The sequence below is a fragment of the Tribolium madens genome, unplaced genomic scaffold (genome assembly GCF_015345945.1).
Source record: "Tribolium madens isolate multiple individuals breed KSU strain unplaced genomic scaffold, Tmad_KSU_1.1 Scaffold_71;HRSCAF=194;Tcas5.2_LG6, whole genome shotgun sequence".
NCBI lineage: Eukaryota > Metazoa > Arthropoda > Insecta > Coleoptera > Tenebrionidae > Tribolium > Tribolium madens.
This window is the reverse complement of record NW_025401041.1, coordinates 3137190-3155662: the sequence shown is the minus strand read 5'-3', so window position 1 is coordinate 3155662 and position 18473 is coordinate 3137190. Positions and strand designations below refer to the sequence as shown.

Here is an 18473-nt window from a genome sequence, read left to right as displayed (position 1 = left end):
TTTTGAGCAACTCTGATTGGGCTTTAATTCGATTTTCTAGCAATTTTATCGTGTTGTCCAAAGTTTCAACAACTGAATACGATTCAGGAAACGCCAATTTATCAAGGAAATACTCTCCAGTGTGTGTGATAACCCCATTAACGTAGATATTCTTCCCTAAAGGTATCAACGACTGGTGCTCCACTTTCTTGCCCAAATCGCGCACATTTTCGGTTGTTATTTTCAACTGGTCCAAATGATTGGTAATAGAGTCAATGGTTTGTTCACTTTTCGTCAAATCTTCTTTCAAATGTTTAATAAATCGGCTTCGACTTGATAAAATTTGGTCAGCGAAATTCACCGCCATTTTTAGGTTATGTTGACATATGTCACTTCTACCACTACCAACATTTTAGATAAAAATTATCATTTTTTTTACAAGTAAAAAGTTGGTTGCCTAATTTACAGAAACTCAAAAATTAATTAAATCAATGTATATTTTGTAAAAATCAATTTATAAAGCAAAAAAAGGATTAATTGGGCTTTTCATTGTCGGAGTCTTTAGTAAAGGCTTTGACGGTTTTTTGTTGGCATCATATGGGATTTGCGGTGAACTCAAAATTTGGGCATGGTGCTCTTGGACATCTTGTGACCTATTCAACTTGGTATTAATTTTAACCTTCTTGACTGGAGTCGAGTTAGCAAACGGGTTTTTGATCAGTATTGTAGGCAAACTCAATCTTTTACTTTTCAAGCTTTTTTCCACCTCTTCAGTTGTATGATTGGAATCCTCCCATTTATTTTTGGGAAATAATCCCTCTTGTGACTCTTCAAGGTTTTGAGAGGTATCAGGTTGGGTGTTGGGCTCCTTTTGAACGGCTTTAGTAACCAACCAAGTCCCGGAATTACGTTTAAAAATCGATTCAACTTGTAGTTTTGTTTCTTCTTTAGCTTGTTTCTCTGGAGGGCTTTCAGGTTTATCACCCAATTTACGTTTCATTTTCATAACACGTACTAAGTCATCTTGGAATTTTTCCCGTAGTTGTTCATCAATTTTGATTTTTTTTCCTCCCCTCAACTCGACTGTGTCGTTCTGTGGCTTCCGTTTCCGATTTTTCGTACCTTTAATTTTCTTGTCAAACTTAACTAACCTATTTACCGCTTTTCTGATATTTGTATCGTAATCGTCAGACGCTAACTTAACTTTTTTCACACCTAGTGGGTAAGTCCCTGAAGCTAATTTCCTAAAACTAAATTAACTCAAATGTGGTTCAATTCATCCCCATTGTTACCTACTGTTCAGCTAATTCACTTAGACATTTCCTCGATTTGGAGTTAGTCTCTTTCGCAAACCTACACTCTAGTAAAGCCTTCGACATAGCTTTTGGGTGAAATTTCAACTGGGGTAAATTCACGTTGACTTTTCCCGCTCTTGGGTCATAAACTGTCTCCTCTTCGCCCTCAGGAGCCTCCTCATCGTCTGATACTTCAACTTTTTGCATAGCATCAATGGTCCCTGGAAACCTCAAAGCGCGCCAAGCTTTGTATTTCTCGTCATATTCCAAACCCAAATCCGACTGTCTTATCAAATATACAAAAATGTGTTTTCTGATATGGTCAATGATTCTAGGATCGTCACTAAATGCCAACTGTCTTATAAAAGGGGCTAAAAGTTCAGTCATCAGCTGAGGCGGCAAATTCCCTTCCGAGACTTTAGATAACTCCTCGAGATAAATTTCTACAAAATGCATAAGTAGCCCCATTGGTTTTTGTCGCTGGGGGTCCAGAATCGTCTCTGAGAGAGTCTCAGAGAACTTGTGGGCTGAATCGCGGCCCCAGTTTTGGTTTTTCAAGATGAAAAAGGCCTGTCTGAGAAGTCGACGCACAAACTAAAATTTGTGTTTTATTTCTGCTATTCTTGTAACCCCACTTACCATCAAAAACTTGTCAAGTCGGAGTTGGTCAATCCCAAACCATTCATTCATTAAAATCGTCATTCCGCACTTGTAGAACAAGACAGCCCCCTCGACGGGTAACGCATGAACCAAACTTGCGATATTTTCGGCACATTCTTCCTAAATTTCGAATTTTAAGCCAAATCAAGCCAAATTACACCATTACTTACTTGAACCAAAGGCTTGTCTGACATCCACATGGAATAAAATAGACCTTTCCAAAGTCGTAAAAAATCATCTTCTGTGAAAGCTGCAAGAAAAGTATGACCAAAAAGCTGCAAATCTCTAAACAACTCACGAATTGCTGTCGACCTGTTTTGGAACCACTTTCTCAAACTTTTCAGTGCTCTATCTCGTGCTGTTTTATTATTTCCGGCCAAAACTCGGGCGAGTTTCAGCTCTTGGGCCACCAATAGCACCTTTTTGGCTTGTTTTTTATTATTTTTTGGCGGTTTCTTTGCATTTTCACGTGTCTTGGATGTCATACTCGTTTCAAGCACCGCCATTTTTGCACAACGCGAAACACCAACCTTTAAGAGAAAAAATCACTAGATTAATTTAAATTTTTATTTTGCATTGAGCCCCCTCACACAGTTTCAATTTTTCAAGAACAGTAACATAATTAGTAATTTGATTTTTGTCCAATTCCAAATTAACAAGTTCGTGTGGGTCCTCAATTAAATCGTATGCTTCGATAAAGCCATCTTCAAACAAGCAAAATTTGATTTTTTTCACACTTGAAATGTCCAAAACACATCTGTAGGTGTTGTTTCTCGCATCCTGGCACTTGCACCACGCTTCTGGCACACATTCCGATAACTGGTCAGTGGGGCCCCACGGACATGTGCTATCAATGGAACTCGCACTGCCTTCGCCCCAATATTCAACTAAAATATACTCGTTATGAAATGATTCATTTTTAAATAAAAATTCTTTAAAAGAATGTCCATCTGACTCAAATGTGAGTCCTGCTAAATCTAAAATTGTTGAGAATATGTCTACTGCTGAGACAGGAATGTCGGATATAGTTTTTCTGTGAATTTTCGGACCTCTTATCATAAAAGGGACATGAATGTCACTCTCATAAGGTTGTCTTTTGTCCCATGGTTGCGTAAATTGACCTTAAATTGATTTTTAACAAAAAAAACTAATTTTTAGAAATTGCACCAATATGAAACCCATTATCTGACGTAACTATAAAGTACGTATTATCCAAAACTCGAATTTCTTGCAGTTTCGTAACGAGGGCCCCCACCATATCATCAACAGCTTGAAGCGTCCTGATTCTACTTCTATAAATCTGGTCCAAAATTTGATCGTTTTGGGGCAAACTTGTGGGGGGCATCCCCACAATCCAGTGTTTCTATAATTAAATAATTATTTGGAGTTTTTTTCAGTGAAATACATTAACTGGTGTTGAATTAAATGGAACTGTTTTGATGGTTTCCAAAGTGGGGAATAAACCACGATGGCGGGGGGCTGGTGTAAAAGGTGCGTGACATGCCGGAGGTGCCAACATCATAAAAAAATTTATCTTGTCTGACTGACTTAAAAAATCTAAAGCGTATTTTGTGATTTTATCAGTGAGGTAATCTGTCTCGAAGTGGTGGCCACTGCCGTTGATAGACAGGGTGTAATTGTAATATTTGGAGTTTCCTTTAAGTCCTAACCACCAGTCGTAACCCGGGGGTACATGTTGAACCCCATTATACGATTCCCCATACTTAAAAATAGTGAATAAAAAATGATTAAATTTCTTGTTTTGATAAAACCTGGTTTAGGTATTTTCCGGCATAGAAAGTTTTGTAATTCTTTTGTGCCTTGAGAATTGACGCAATTGTGTTTTTTTCGTACTGTTGTTGCCACTTCAAGCTAGAGCAACCCCCGGAGAGTGAGTTGTTAAAAACTTCAATATTGTGGGGGTATTTTCCCGTCAAAATCGTACCGCGACTGGGGCAACAAATGGGCGAATTGACATACTAAAACAATACCATAATTCAATTGTATTAAAATTGTTTCACTTACATAATTCGTAAAAGTAAGCCCTTCATTAGCTACCAACTCAACAGTTTCATTTAAAAAATCCTACAAAAAGCTTAAAATCGCCCCCTTGTCAAATCTGAAGCCTTACCAAGCTTCTCAATGTTAAATCTTGATCGTCAGTTAAAACAAACACAAAATTGGGCAAAGCCCGGGACTGGTTTATAAGAAAGACGCAAAACAACCACAACATGTTTATTTTTTATTTACAACTAATATACACGCACTTAAGTTGGTTGTGGTGTTAGTAACTCCACCCCATGGAATTCTTGCGCGATTCTTATTCCTAAAGCGAAGAAACCGATGCTTTTCACTAGAGCCCTGCAAAACACACATAACCTCACTTTAGTACAACATGGTTTAAAACTCACCATTTGAAGTCGTCGTGGTATACGCCTTTCAGGAATGCTGTAAATGAATTTTGCTTAACCATTGTTGCTCAATTGCCACAAGAAATCGACAAAAACAACTTTTTTTTTCTTTGGAAAAAATTATTGACAATTGACAATTTCGTGACAAAACTACCAACTTAACGAAACTAGGAGCTAAAGCAAGGACGAGATCACAAATTATTCGGTGATTCCCTTTTCTCGGATTAAATTGTTTATATGCAGACTAACACTGTTAAAATATTTCATTTTAATTATATTTTCCTTCGCTTTGTTTATTTCATTGGTCTCGAAACACTTGTTAATTTCGTCTGCGATTTTAGCAAGTTCTGAGTCGTTTTTCAGTTTCAGTTTCTTCAATTTATCGTCAGAATCAGCATTTTCGACCTTAAATAACTGTAAAATTACCATATCAACGCATTTTCATCTTACTTCTTCATTTAATTTCATTATTTCCATTAAAAATTCTGGATCTTCCACTCGTTGATCTTCTTCAATCACCCCTCCTTTAAGATGTAATAAGTGTATTGCACGTTTAAGAGGTGTTTGTAAGGTGTTGTAAGCTTTATTAACAAGAGATGAAAATTCAGCTGAAATATCCTTCTCAGTGTCTGACCTAAATTATCAACAATATTAATAAATAAACAAATGTATCCCCCTTAAAACACATATTACTTGTTTGAAAACTTATCGGGGTGTAAAACACTCTGCATTTGACGGTATTTCGACGTGAGAAGCTTCTGATCAATAGCAAATTTTTCCTCAAGTTCAAATACTTTAAAATAATTGTCTTTCTCTGGAGGAGATTGTATAAAACTGCACTGTTCACAAAAGAGTTCACCAGGGTTTTTGCGTTCGATTCCACACTGCCAACACTTTATTGCTTTGTGTTTAAATCGTTTGGGGCACAGATTGAGGTTATGTGGGGGTGGTTGTAATGTTGGCACAACGGGATGGTGTCTGTAAGTATGGTAAAAAGTTCTGGGTAATTGTCGCAATAAGAGAGTGCGTAAGGACATTTTAATATCGTCTTAGGCACTTTGTGACATTTGAGGTTAAGCTCTCATTCTTATTAATGGGCATGCGCGTAGTTTGTAGCGCTATTTTTGAATAATACACTTAAAAAAGCTATTGTACCGGTCATTGACCCCACTACCAACAGTAAAAATGTCCCTAGATAGACAAAGGGGTGCTTTAAGCTTAATTAAGGTATTGGAAAAATAAAAATGCATAATTGTCGAGCGTTTATTTAAAAGATTCAACAATTATGAGTTAGACAATACTGATTGGTTCTTAATTTACAAAATTCAGTCCAATCGAGTCTTATTTACACTATGTACAAATTTTGGCACTATTATTCTTTTATAACTTATCTTTTTTCATGGTAAAATCTATCACTTTACAAATATCGCATTCGGCTTCGGCGTTACACGAGCAATCCTCGTCACATTTCTTCAGTCCTTCACACAACTTGAAGTTTTTAAACTGTTTCAACTCCCGTTTGACCGTATTGAAATCATCGACAAGACAAGTCTCCTTATTAACTAATTGTTATCCCTTTTGTCACATGAACACGTCTTGGAGTTCGGGATCTTTGTTCAGTTTCGCCGCCATTTCGTCTTCAAAAGTCACCATTTTCTCCTTCTGCTTGTTCCCCATTTTCCTCGGAACTCTCACCGTTAGGGGGAGAAAATTCCCAGTGATGGGGGTATCCCCCGTGGCTATCGACAAGTCGAACTCGCTGACACTCCTCGGGACGAAATACTCGATGAGGGGCTCCGCTCCTGCTGACCTCCTCGCGGGAGTATTTCGGTTGAAGTTGCTTTTTCGCGGGAGACTGTTGTGCTGGAGCATGGGGGGGATCTTGTTGACTACGGGGGGTTTCTTGATGGGGGCCGCCCCTTCGGTTAGGGGCCTTTGTCAGGACGTCCCCGTGGGGCACTCCTCATCGCGCACTTTGAGCATTTTATTGCGAGTGCAAGTGGCCCCAATGTACCGCAAGAGGTTGATGACCTCGTCTTGCACAAGACTGAAGCACATGGCCACGAGGGCCATCCCAGTGAGGATGTAGGCCGAGCAGGCGCACAAGGAAATTTCCTCGGCGTTTTGGCCCGGGAGGAGGTCCCCAAAGCCGATAGTCCCCAATGATGTGAAGCAAAAATAGGAGCCTTCTAAAAGGGACCAGTTTTCAAGTCGGTGGAACAGCACAGCCCCCGAGCAGATGTAAGCCAGGACGATGATGAGACAGAGGGTTACGGGGACTCTGACGGGGTTTGCGCACGAACATGGGGGCTTCTGGCTGCCGATTCCGCAGAGTTTGCCGTAAAGGCGGCGGAAACTCCGGGCGAGGAGGTCGCCAGTGGTCGACAAGTAGAGTAACATGAGGGGGATTCCCACCAATGCGTACAAGATGGTGACTAGTTTCCCCCAGGATGTACGAGGAGAAACGGAACCATAGCCTGCGAAACAAAAATCAATCTGGAGTTATAACAATTAGTCAAGTTCGAATTCGACAAAAACTCGATTAAACTTAATTGAATGCTGCACTAGGGGATAGAAATTCGGATTTGGTTATTAATTGGTTTACGCTTTTGCCATATACAATGCGAGACTTTGGAGAAAAGTTGAGCTTTGGAGGAGATCTAATTAAGGTGATTTGAGGTCGGGGTTAATACAGCGATTGACTGGGAAGGACGGATTTGCATTTTCTTAACCCAGATAAGACTTAATCGAAGATTTCTATCGGTGAAATTTGTTTGGGTGTCCCGGGATCAAAAATTATGTTTTTTTCGTGTTATTGCCGGGTTGACAAAGTTAACAGACAATTTATAAATTTTTATAACAAATTTCTATAGTCATTCAAATTTGTCTTATAGTAGAGTTCTACGGCACATTTTAATTTATTTTTGTTTCTATTAAATAGAGTCTAACTGCAATGTTTATGTGTCTTAATTCCCTCACAACAAGAGAACAAAAAATGAGTTTTATTCTGTTCTAGAACAATAAACAAAATCAGAAACACTAAAAATTAAATTAATTAAATAATCTGCAACGTCCAAAAAAGTAAATAAATGCTTTGCTGGACGCTATTAACAAAATTGCACAGGTTTATTAAAAAATGTTGGATTACCAGTTACTATATGAAACCAAACTCGAAAAAAGTTTAAAATTAAAACAATAGAAATATTTATTGAAACAAAAATCTTTACCTTCATGTTTGAATACAAAGATATGTATACGTTTCAATATAATTCAAAAAACAATAAAAAATGAGATGAGTGGGGGTGAGACTCTCATAAATTAATCTAATAGTAGATTATATGCGAGATGGAAAATGTGTCATAACTTCGAGGGCTCAGATATCCAATTGCATAGAGTCCAAAGGGTAATGAGTAGGAATGATATTTACAACAAGCTTTGTATACCTACTATTTTATTCACAATCACATTTATAATAAAATAATAAAATATCTGCTTTTCTGTTAAATTTGATACCACTAAGCTTTGTATACTATTTTATTCACAGTCATCCTCCTTAAAGAACAGAAAGCCAATAAAAATGTATTAAATTGAAATCTTAACAGTTCGGACTTATGAGTTTTTGGATTGGGAAGTGGCCATTTCCCAACCTGAACTGTCAAATTACATGTCAACTGATAGGGAAGTGATCACTTTCCGACTTAAACTTTATATTTCATACCAGCAGTTAAATGACGTTGAAACGTCATACTTTCCAACTTTTTACTTGCAAGGTGATTTGATTCTTATTTTATTCATTTCCCGTCGTAGTTCCATTTTAATAAAAAATTATATAAATTCTAAAACTGAAGCAAACGAAAGATTAAGATTTATCGATACTCCTCGACTTTATTCGATCAAATGAAGGTTCGTTGCCTTCTGTTCATATTTTATTTCTACTAAAATTTAGTGTAATAAATATAATTATGAGTTTATGATGTGAGTCCCCAAATTTTGAGATTTTTGCATTATTTTAACTATTCTTTCAAACAATAAGCGTTTTGATTTATTTTTTAAAATATCAGTACAATCTAGGTATTTATTTATTTAAAACTGTCTTAATAGTATATTATATCACAAGATAGAGAGGAGATTTTCTATAACCGAGATGTTTATTATTCGAGCCGTGTAGCATCGAGGGAAATAATAAATGCCATTCTATAAAAATCTTCTCTACCATGATATATAATATTTTTTTACCACTAGCACATTTATTACTCAGAAATATAAGAGTTACAAATACAGGGTGCGCCAGAACTCGCACCCCAAAGAAAATTTTCAAGTAAGGTAAGATACCAGGTACATGAAAAAATGCATAACATTTTGACATTTATTTTTTGACATTTGACACTTTTTTATTTCTATTTAAGGATACTGATGAACTTGTATATGTTTTTTTTTTACAATTATTTAGTAAAGGGACAAATAACATTGAACAGATTACAATTTAGGATACAGCTTCCTTGTTTCTTCTTTTATTAGCCTATAGCAAAAAACTTGGAAAATTATTTTTCCAACAGAAATAAATAGAGTCATAACTTCGAAATTTTTGTAAATATTTTTTTTTAACATTTTTTCCATGTTCCTGGTACATTACCTTATATAACCCTGTATAACCTTATTTAATGAGTATGTCACCTCAGGCGTAACATGTCGTAATTGAAAACTATTATTTTTGTTGTAATTAATTATTTATCTGAGTTATTAACTTATGTTGAAAACATTATTATATTTATATTTTTACTTCTGCATCCATTAAAGGAATTTTCTAACTTCGTAATATGAGAAATATTTGTTAAAATAACATAGAAACTGCAAAGAAAAAGGAAAAAGTTGCTCTATCGGTAGTATTTCAACATGAAATAATAAGCCCCTATTTGTTGTTTTAACAGTATTGACAAAAACAGAAAAATTAGAGGTGGGGTTATTACAATAATTATAAATTATTATAATATAATGTCATTTGATTTTGCATTAATTTCGTCTCAAAATACTTGTAATGATATATTCGCATCACTGCAATACTTCGGTATTTACCCACTTCTAATCCGTTATTGCCCTCGGTTAATAATGAAAATAATTATTGATCACTATAGGAAAAAAAACAACTTTACAATCTCTCGAGAAACTAAATAATGTTACCTTTTACAATCATTAGTAGTGAAAAAATATATACCGTGTTATAAAAAATTATTGTATGAGTTGGTATTATTACATCTAAAGATTTTTTTTAATGTTTAGAAATAAAATCTGCCATTGACACAAAAAATCTTATTCAAAGTTTAAAATTTATAAACACATTTTGAACGAGATGACGCTATCTGAGTCCGTCGCATGCTGTTTGTTCTCCTATACATCTCTTACCTTTTACAGAGCTTTACGACCATGTTTACAGAAACGCCATCAAGATTCAAGTAAACATGTCTTTACCGTTATCAAAAAATGTAAAAGCTTTGGTGTGCAATACTAAAAATGCGATTTTTAATATTAACCCGGCGCCTCCACCAAATTCCACACAGCGAAGTGAAAACGTGATTAGACCGATCTTGCGGTATGGGGGTTGCATTGTTTGACACATACACACACGTTGCAGCCCCAATAATGCCGCTTTAGATCGAATTCGTCGGAATTTACATCTGTTAGCAATGCGTTAGAATGTGGGGGTGGGTGGTGGTCCACCCTCAGCGCGTTTGTTCACGTGTCATTTACGAAATATCTGATTGATGACCGAAAATGTTTACAGTAGTTAGGCGACGATATAATTTTATTTTTTTACTACTACCTGTAAAAAATACCATTATTTAGTTTGTCGAGAGATTTGCTTTTATCTCCTAGTAGTCGATAATCATTTTCATTATAAACCAAGAGCAATAATGTTTTAAAAGTAAGTAAATGTGGATGCGATGCTAGAGGTTATTTCTTTGATACAGAGTGTGTCATCACTCGCGCCCAAAGAAATTTTAAGTAAGATAAGATACCAGGAACATAAAAAAAATGTTCAAAAAATTTTGTCAAAAAATTTTGACATTTATTTTTTGTCATTTGACGATTGATTGATTTGTTATGTCTATTTAATGATACTGATGATTTATAATTATTTAGTTAAGGTACACAAATTTTGCCAATAAAATCCACAACTAACTTTAATTTAAACAATTTAAACAAACTCTCATAACTTCGAAATTTTTTTAGATAGAATTTTTTAAACATTTTTTCCATGTTCTTGGTATTGTACCTTACATAGCATTTTTCTCTGGAGGGCGAGTTCTGGCGCACCCTGTATTTCTAAAATATTATTTTTGGAAACTAATGCCATCACAAGTACTAACGGAAGTAATACTACATGAAATTAATGCAAAATTAAATAAAAAAGACTTAAATGTCTTCATTAAAAATTCTAATACTTCTTTCTGTTTGTATCAAAACTGTCAAAACATCAGATGGGTTTATTTCATGTTGAAATCCTACGGGTAGTAGGACAAATTTTAACACTTTTTACCTCTTTTTTGCAGTTTCATTTTTATTTTAACAAATATATCAAATTATGAAGTTAGAAAATTCCTTTAATAGTTGCAGAAGTACAAAAATGACATAACCTCATTTACGATAAGAAAAAAATAATACTTCCAATTAAAGTTAATAACTCAGACAAGTAATTAATTATTGTAGATAATAGTAAATTAACAAAAATAATAGTTGTAAATTGCAACATGTTACGTCTGGGGCAACATATCCATTAAGTAAGGTTATACAGGCTGCGCCAGAACTCGCGCCCCAGAGAAAAATGTCATGTAAGATAAGATACCAGGAACATGTAAAAAATGTTAAAAAAATTCTATCTATAAAAATTAGGAAGTTATGAGATTTTAAATTTTGCACTTTGACTTTATTTATTTCTGTTGGAAAAATAACTTTCCAAGTTTTTTCGCTACAGGCTATTAGAAGAGGAAACAAGAAAGCTGTATCCTGAAATCTGTTTAATGTTATTTGTGGCTTTTATTGGCAAAAATGTTGTGCTTTACTAAATAATTATTAAAAAACTTATACAAGATCATCAGTATGATTAAATAGACATAAAAAAATGTCAAATGTCAAAAAATAAATGTCAAAATATTTTGACAGATAGAGTTTTTTTAAACATTTTTTCCATGTTCCTCTTAACCTATGTTACTTGAAAATTTTCTCTGGGGCGCGAGTTCGGCGCACCCTGCATAAGGTTATATTTTTCACCGTTGTATTTCTGGGTAATAAATATGCTTGTAATGAAAAAAATATTATATAAAATACGGTAGAGAAGATTTATTATTTCCCTTGTTATGTTGCGCATCTTGGAAAATACACAGCTCGGCTATAAAAATCTCTTCTCTACCTTGTGATATAATATACTATTTTATGCAATATTTTGGTCATCACTGGCCATCATAGACTGTCGTTTTTAAGTGAGAAATTGCTGCTGTTCAACTATTTCACCAAAACTAATGCAATATGAGCTATTTTCGAGCAATTTGGGTACCGCATACGTCAAATGTCAAAAATTTTAACTGTGAAATATAATAATAAAATCAATTTAAAAAGTGATTAATAGAAAAAGAACCGCAGTGTGATAATTGTGCATTTGTAATACAATGAGAGTGTGTGTACACTTGTTTTGTAATATACTATTTGCCGTTTCAGTCAAAAAAATCATCTTAGATATTGTAAAAAAACGTTTAATTATTCGTACTATGGGGCATTTAATTTAAATTTTAATAGGCGTTTGGGTCAGGAATTTGTAATAAATTGAATCTAAAAAATTATTTCGGTAACATTTTTAATAAAAACGCCTCACTGAATCATCGCTTAATTGCGTTTAACGACATCACTTCATGGGGGAATTTATGAAAAGCGATGTATGCAAATCTTTCAGTGGTGCAAAGACGATAGCTTGTGTTGAAATTGAAACATCGCCCATAAATTTGGTATGGAAAATATGTTTTAGCGATTTTATGGATGCTTTATGTAAAGTTATACTCCACAACAGAAATTTAGTTTTGTATGCACCTGAATTGAAATTATAATCATTGCTTAAATATTAGAGTACAATTCCGGTATGAAATTACGCAACTTTGCCAGTATTGGGATTAGCAAGTTTGTTCTAATGGACGAAACACGTAGAACGTTATTACAAAGTGTTGCCACAGCTTACCTTTACTTCCTGTTATTGTTATTAGTTAAAAAAACGACCAAGCTAATGGCCTATAGCAACAAACACGATACTTTAGAAATATCCCTAATTGTTTGATTAGCGCAGGTTCAAGCGTAATTAAAGAAAGGTGGAGGCGTTTATTGCAAGGGAAGACGAGTTTAATTCAATGAAAATAAATATTTTGTTTTGAATTTGGTGAATTCAGCATTCATTAACTTTGCTTTTTAATTATTTTTTATCAAGGTACTTTTTCCTCAATTTTTTGTGACTGCGAGCGATTTTTTGTTCAATTTCATGACACTGCAGGCAATTTTTATTGTTTTATAAAGGCGTTTTTATTGTAAATTTTTTTTTATTCTTATTGTAATCGCATTTTTGCTCAACTTTTTGTTCCGACAATGTGTTTTTTATAACGGGTATTTTTTTTAAATTAGGCGTTAAATAAAATCTATGCAAAAAGTTCGATTATGGACAAATCATCGTATTGAAAGTTATTAACCTGACATTTAGTTTGTTCACAATACACTCATATCACCATCAACTATGAGGCCAAATTTAAATAGACACCCCGTTATTTGTAATTTTTTTTTAACACCGTGCAACTTTTTTTGATTGTGTACAATTTTTTGTTCCAATGAGTGATTTTTGTACACAGGTATTTTATTATTGTACAATTTTTTGTTTGAAGAAGCGCTTTTTGATCAATTTTTTGTGTTTTTGTGCGATTTTTAACTTATTTTTTGTTACAATACAGGGTGATTCAGCTTAAATGACCCACCTGATCCCTATTGTCAGACAACACATAATACATTATGCACTTATTCCCTAATTCAAAATTAAATTTTCAAAATATAGAAAATCAAAAAACGATATTTTTCGATTCATGAAACTTTCAAAATTCGAATATGAATAAAGGAATAATTGCTTTGTGTATTATAGGTTGTCTGCCAAGAGAGGTCTAATGGGTCATTTAAGCTGAAGCACCCTGTATATAATTTTTTGTAAAAAATAGGCAATTTTTTTTTAAATTTTTTGATACAACATGCAATTTTGTTGTCATCGGATCATTTTTTGCTCAATTTTTTGTTTCGATAAGTTACGACTGTTTATATTTGTCATTTTTTGTGATCTTGTGTAATTTTCAATTTTTTGGTTTATGTGCAATGAGTAATTTTTTACAGATGTATTTTATTATCGCTAAATTTTTGTAGCCACAATAATTGATTCTTGTCCAATTTTTTAGTCTAACAATTTATTATTTTTTGTGACGTGAACAATTAATTATGTGTGATTTGTGCTGAATTTTTTGTTCAATGCTTTTTTTGTGTTGAATTTGTGTTAGGTACTACACGTAATTGTTTTTTTCGAAAGAATGTATTATTATGACCAAAGAGCTTTTTTACCCAATTTTTTGTTCGAACAATTGTGTTGCTCAATTTTTGAACGCGAGCTATTTTTGTTCATTGTTTTTCCGAGAAACAATGTTTATTCAATGTTTTGAGATTTAGTTTTTCGTTTAATTTTTAGTTTTATCAAGTAATTTTTGACAATTTTTTTGCTCAGTTCTACGGCTTGACGTTTGACAAACAATGTTGAGTATGTACCATCAAATACGAGTTTTTGTTTTAACGAGTGATTTTCGTAAGGACGCATCATATTTTGAATAATTTTTGAAACACCAAGCGACTTTTTGCTGAAATATTTTACAAAAAAAACCTAATATTTAATACAAGCAATTTAGGAGGTATTATTAAATATTTAAAAAATTATACACTATTTTACATTTTTCAACTATAGTTTTGGCTCTTCAGATATACAGTGTGTCCCCGGATATGTGAAACGGCTTTTGTAAGAGATGAAAAAAGTTTGATTTAAATTTTAATTTTTTGGTGTTTAGCCCTGATTGGTTAAGCATTAATTTTTACCATAATTTTATTTTGAAAAATCAAGTATGCCTTGGAAATTTTTGAAAAAACTAATTTTTTGTAAAATGTCTTTTATGTAGTAAATACGACAAAAAATATAAGTTGTTTAGAATCAACATTTAGGCTTTTATAAATACCAAAAATCATCAACCTTCTATGTTTTTAATTTATTTTTTTTCAATATAATTATTGCTTTTTATTAATAGATTCGTCAAAAAGTTATTTCTTTAATTTGTAATAAAACAACTGTTAAAAATAAAATTTTTTGAATTGTGAAATATTAAACATAAAAAAATAAAAATCAAAGTTGGCCAATACGGGCTTAGATGTTGATTCTAAACAACTTTTTTTAATAACATTTTGTCGTATTTCCCACACAAAATGTACTTTACAGAAAAATAGGTTTTTAAAAATTTCCAAGGCAAAATTGATATTTCAAAACTAAAATTATGTAAAAAATTAGTCTTTAACCAAGCAGGGCTGCCCCAAAAAATGAAATTTAAATCGAAATTTTTTTATCTTTACAAAAGTCGTTTCACCTATTTGGGGACACACTGTAGGGTGCGCCAGAACTCGCGGCCCAGAGAAAATTTTCAAGTAAGATAAGATATCAGGAACATGCAAAAAATGTTTAAAAAATTCTATCCGTCAAAAAATTTTGACATTTAATTTGTGACATTTGACATTTTTTTATATCTATTTGATGATACTGATGATCTTGTATATGTTTTTTTACAATTATTTAGTAAAAAGACAAAAATTATGCCAATAAAAGCCACAAATAACATTGAACAGAGTTACAGTTTAGGATACAGCTTCCTTGTTTCCTCTTTTAATAGCCTACAGGAAAAAAACTTCTAAAATTATTTTCCCAACAGAAATAAATAGAGTCAAAGTGGAAACTTTAAACCCTCATAACTTCGAAATTTTTATAGATAAAATTTTTTTAACATTTTTTCCATGTTCCTGGTATCTTACCTTACGAGTTCTGGCGCACCCTGTATACAAGTGATTCAAAAGTAACGCTCAAAATTTATATTTTATGAGTCATTTTTCAAAACATTTTTGAAACAGGTCCATTTTATTTTTATAATAAATTATATAATTTATTAAATGAATTTATTAAATAAATTCTATTTTTATAAATGCTACAGTTTGACAGTATTGTAGCATTTACGTCATTGGATTTTGAGTAATGACGTCATTATAATTTTTTTTAATGGCAACCAACTATTTTGTTGACTGTTTTTAGTAATTCTTCTATCTTAAAAAATATTACCAAGAACAGTAAACAAAAATGTTGGTTGCCAACCAAAAATACTGATAACGTCATTACTTAAAAATGACTGACGTTATATACTATAATAAAAGTTCAAAGTTTTCTTTTAAAAAATGACCCCAAAATTATGAATTTTGTGCGCTACTTTTGGTTGATCCTGTATATATTTGTTTATTATCCACAAAAATTTAATAGTTATTTATTCGACGAGTTTGAGTGTAAATCGGACGCTTTATTTGACCGAGTGGATTTTTAAACCACAAGTGTAACGAGTGGTTTACCATCCACGAGGTGGAATAAAGCGTCCGATTTACACTCAAACGAGCTGAATACAACATTTTATTCTTCGAATTAGACTCAACAAGGCTTAAACTTGCTTTAAATCTGTTAAAAGTAATTTGACGTTTCCTATTGAGAAATGCCAAACAGTTGTCGAAACTTCCTTACACGGGAGAAAAACCGTAAATTTTGACAGTGTCGAAGAATAAAGTTTTTTTATTTACATACAGGGTGAATATAAAGTATGAAACCAAGCGGTTTTACTTTTAATCATTTGGCTCCAGAAAATAATAATTAATATAAATTAAAGTAATATAAAAAATGTGATCGTATTTTCAGAACGAAATTTTGTTTTGTTTTTGAGTTATGCGATTTTTTTTTGTCAAAATTGCAATTTATGTGAAAAAAATTTTTTGAAAAAATTAAATATAAAGCAGATAGTTGTAATCCTTAGAGTATAGCTTTTATGAGAAAAATGATTTTTTTAGTGGGTTGCTATTTAAAAAAATATTTTTTGTTGTAGAACTCAAAAACAAAAGGAAATTTCGAAAAATTTTATTCTTGTTAAATCATCACATTTTTATAGTACTTTATCACTCGTCAATTAGTTTTTTCAAAAAATAAATAGTTTAAGCAAAAAACGTTTGGTTCCATACTTTTTATTCACCTGGTATATGGTTAAAATAAACACACGTAGAAAGTTGTCGAATGAATCATTACTTAAAGTGGATACACTAGCCACCATCCTAACATAAGTGTAATTGCATTGCAACCACCAAATTGCAGGAAAATGAACATCCGGTACCTATAAATTATTGTCAACGACCCAGCAGCAGTGGTCGAGAACTTCCCGCTTTCACTGTTCATCATCGAAATAATCAACGAGTTTTTCCATATTTGAAAGCAACCCTAAATTAATTTCCAACTTGGCGAATTCTACCAGAAATCATCAACAACCTGAAGCTTATGAAAACATTTCCATGTTTACAACTCCTTGAACTCTTGACTTGAAAAGATTTCTCCAACACATTCCTATTTATCTTGTATTTTCAAGCCTTGAATAAGACAAAACAGCACTTTAGAACAGATAACGTACTGTTTCCAACGCGTTCAATACATTTTTGGAATAATGGGAATTATCAAACGCATTTGAATCCCAACAATAGCCAACTCCTGGTGTTAATAAAATCCCGCTTCGTGCAGCGACACAAAACAATAAACTCCATATAATATTTCTGACGCTACACCAAACACGACAGCTATCACATTATCACAGTTTAATAAACTCCGGAGTCTGGAACATGTGTCGCGTTAATTTTTAATAATAAAGTGAACGGATCCGGGCAAAATCGGACTCCGGGCAGGGAAGAATTTACGACTTGCAGAAACATGAAAGTGGATGCATGCGAGATGTAAGGTAGTCTCCAAAGTGCCGTACATTAGTCGGATTTATGTCCCGGAAACAGGCTTAATCCGGGGCGGGGACCATTATCTATTATCTAATTAGGTTGGAGGACTTGATTTCAACCGACTTTGATGCAAGGTAAAATGTCGTCCAGACAGCCCCTTAAACGCGAGAAATTGCTAGAACAGGTGAAATAAGGGGGCTTTGATGTTGCTGGCAATTTAATTTAAATACACACACACCGTCTTTCATTTCCTATCACATAAGTAGGACGTCTATATAAAACGAGCTGGAAGAAAGTCAGAGTCGTTCGATATGACTGTCTGGTGTAAGAAATGGATCTCGTTTTTCCAATTTCTACAGACGTAATGCAATTCTAAAAATACCTGCAAATTCGAAATGAGATATTGGCAAAAATCGCGGGGATTTCTCTTTTTACGTAGACGCAAATACTGCCAAAAAATCACTAAAGAAAGTATGTGGAAGCTGAATTTGGGAATAATTAAAAGTACAATGGAATTGAGATGGTAGTCGAAATATGAGCAAAGAGCGGAAAAGTAAACAAATATTTGTGGAAAATATTAAATTTTCGATTAATTATGCTGTCATCTGGAAATTTCGCTTGAGATCTCTGGATGTACAGAATTGTTGCAAATTTTAAATGAATTGAATGCTTTAATAAATGAAATAAGATTACGTTAAAATAAAGATTTAGTTTAGTAAACTTACTTTGAATATAAAATTAAACAATAATCACTAACCAATTTACTTCAGGAATGTGAAATTTGAGATATTTTCCTCAAAAATAAAAATTGGCAAAGATGATACAAAAATCCGATTATTAATAACGCAAAATTTGTCAGATTTTTGCGATATCTAATTCAAAAACAACAAAATGGCAATAAATTATCACGCAATTAATTAACACTACTCCTAATATTATAACAAAAAATCACAAAAATGTTTAAAGCAATCGGTCGAAAACCCTAAAATTTAGTTACAAATATTTTTTTCAAATT

The 18473-nt window shown here is 33.1% G+C and overlaps 4 protein-coding genes across 4 annotated transcripts in view; all 4 read right to left on the bottom strand.

The window, feature by feature from the left end:
• Positions 1 to 458: 458 nt before the first annotated feature.
• LOC123008712 (ribosomal RNA processing protein 1 homolog) lies at positions 459 to 2440 on the bottom strand. Its single transcript, XM_044404694.1, has 5 exons — positions 2233 to 2440; positions 2105 to 2184; positions 1914 to 2054; positions 1276 to 1868; positions 459 to 1229 (listed from the first exon to the last, which is right to left on the bottom strand). Exons 1-5 carry the CDS (start codon positions 2438 to 2440, stop codon positions 494 to 496), a joined length of 1758 nt encoding a protein of 585 aa, XP_044260629.1. The 3' UTR covers positions 459 to 493.
• LOC123008713 (N-acetylglucosamine-6-sulfatase-like) lies at positions 2351 to 4488 on the bottom strand. The gene is made up of 8 exons (XM_044404695.1): positions 4346 to 4488; positions 4066 to 4295; positions 3960 to 4019; positions 3707 to 3913; positions 3340 to 3657; positions 3102 to 3297; positions 2527 to 3055; positions 2351 to 2464 (listed from the first exon to the last, which is right to left on the bottom strand). Exons 2-8 carry the CDS (start codon positions 4165 to 4167, stop codon positions 2416 to 2418), a joined length of 1461 nt encoding a protein of 486 aa, XP_044260630.1. The 5' UTR covers positions 4168 to 4295; positions 4346 to 4488; the 3' UTR covers positions 2351 to 2415.
• Positions 4398 to 5430, bottom strand: LOC123008715 (iron-sulfur cluster co-chaperone protein HscB). Its single transcript, XM_044404697.1, has 3 exons — positions 5039 to 5430; positions 4796 to 4979; positions 4398 to 4750 (listed from the first exon to the last, which is right to left on the bottom strand). Exons 1-3 carry the CDS (start codon positions 5380 to 5382, stop codon positions 4544 to 4546), a joined length of 735 nt encoding a protein of 244 aa, XP_044260632.1. The 5' UTR covers positions 5383 to 5430; the 3' UTR covers positions 4398 to 4543.
• A 181-nt stretch (positions 5431 to 5611) lies between these two features.
• The window catches only part of LOC123008991 (potassium channel subfamily K member 17-like), a 153095-nt gene continuing 140233 nt past the window's right edge, over positions 5612 to 18473 (bottom strand). The window contains exon 3 of the mRNA XM_044405073.1: positions 5612 to 6822. Coding sequence (XP_044261008.1) covers positions 6284 to 6822 — 539 coding nt within the window. The 3' untranslated portion in view covers positions 5612 to 6283. The remainder of the gene's footprint in view (positions 6823 to 18473) is intronic.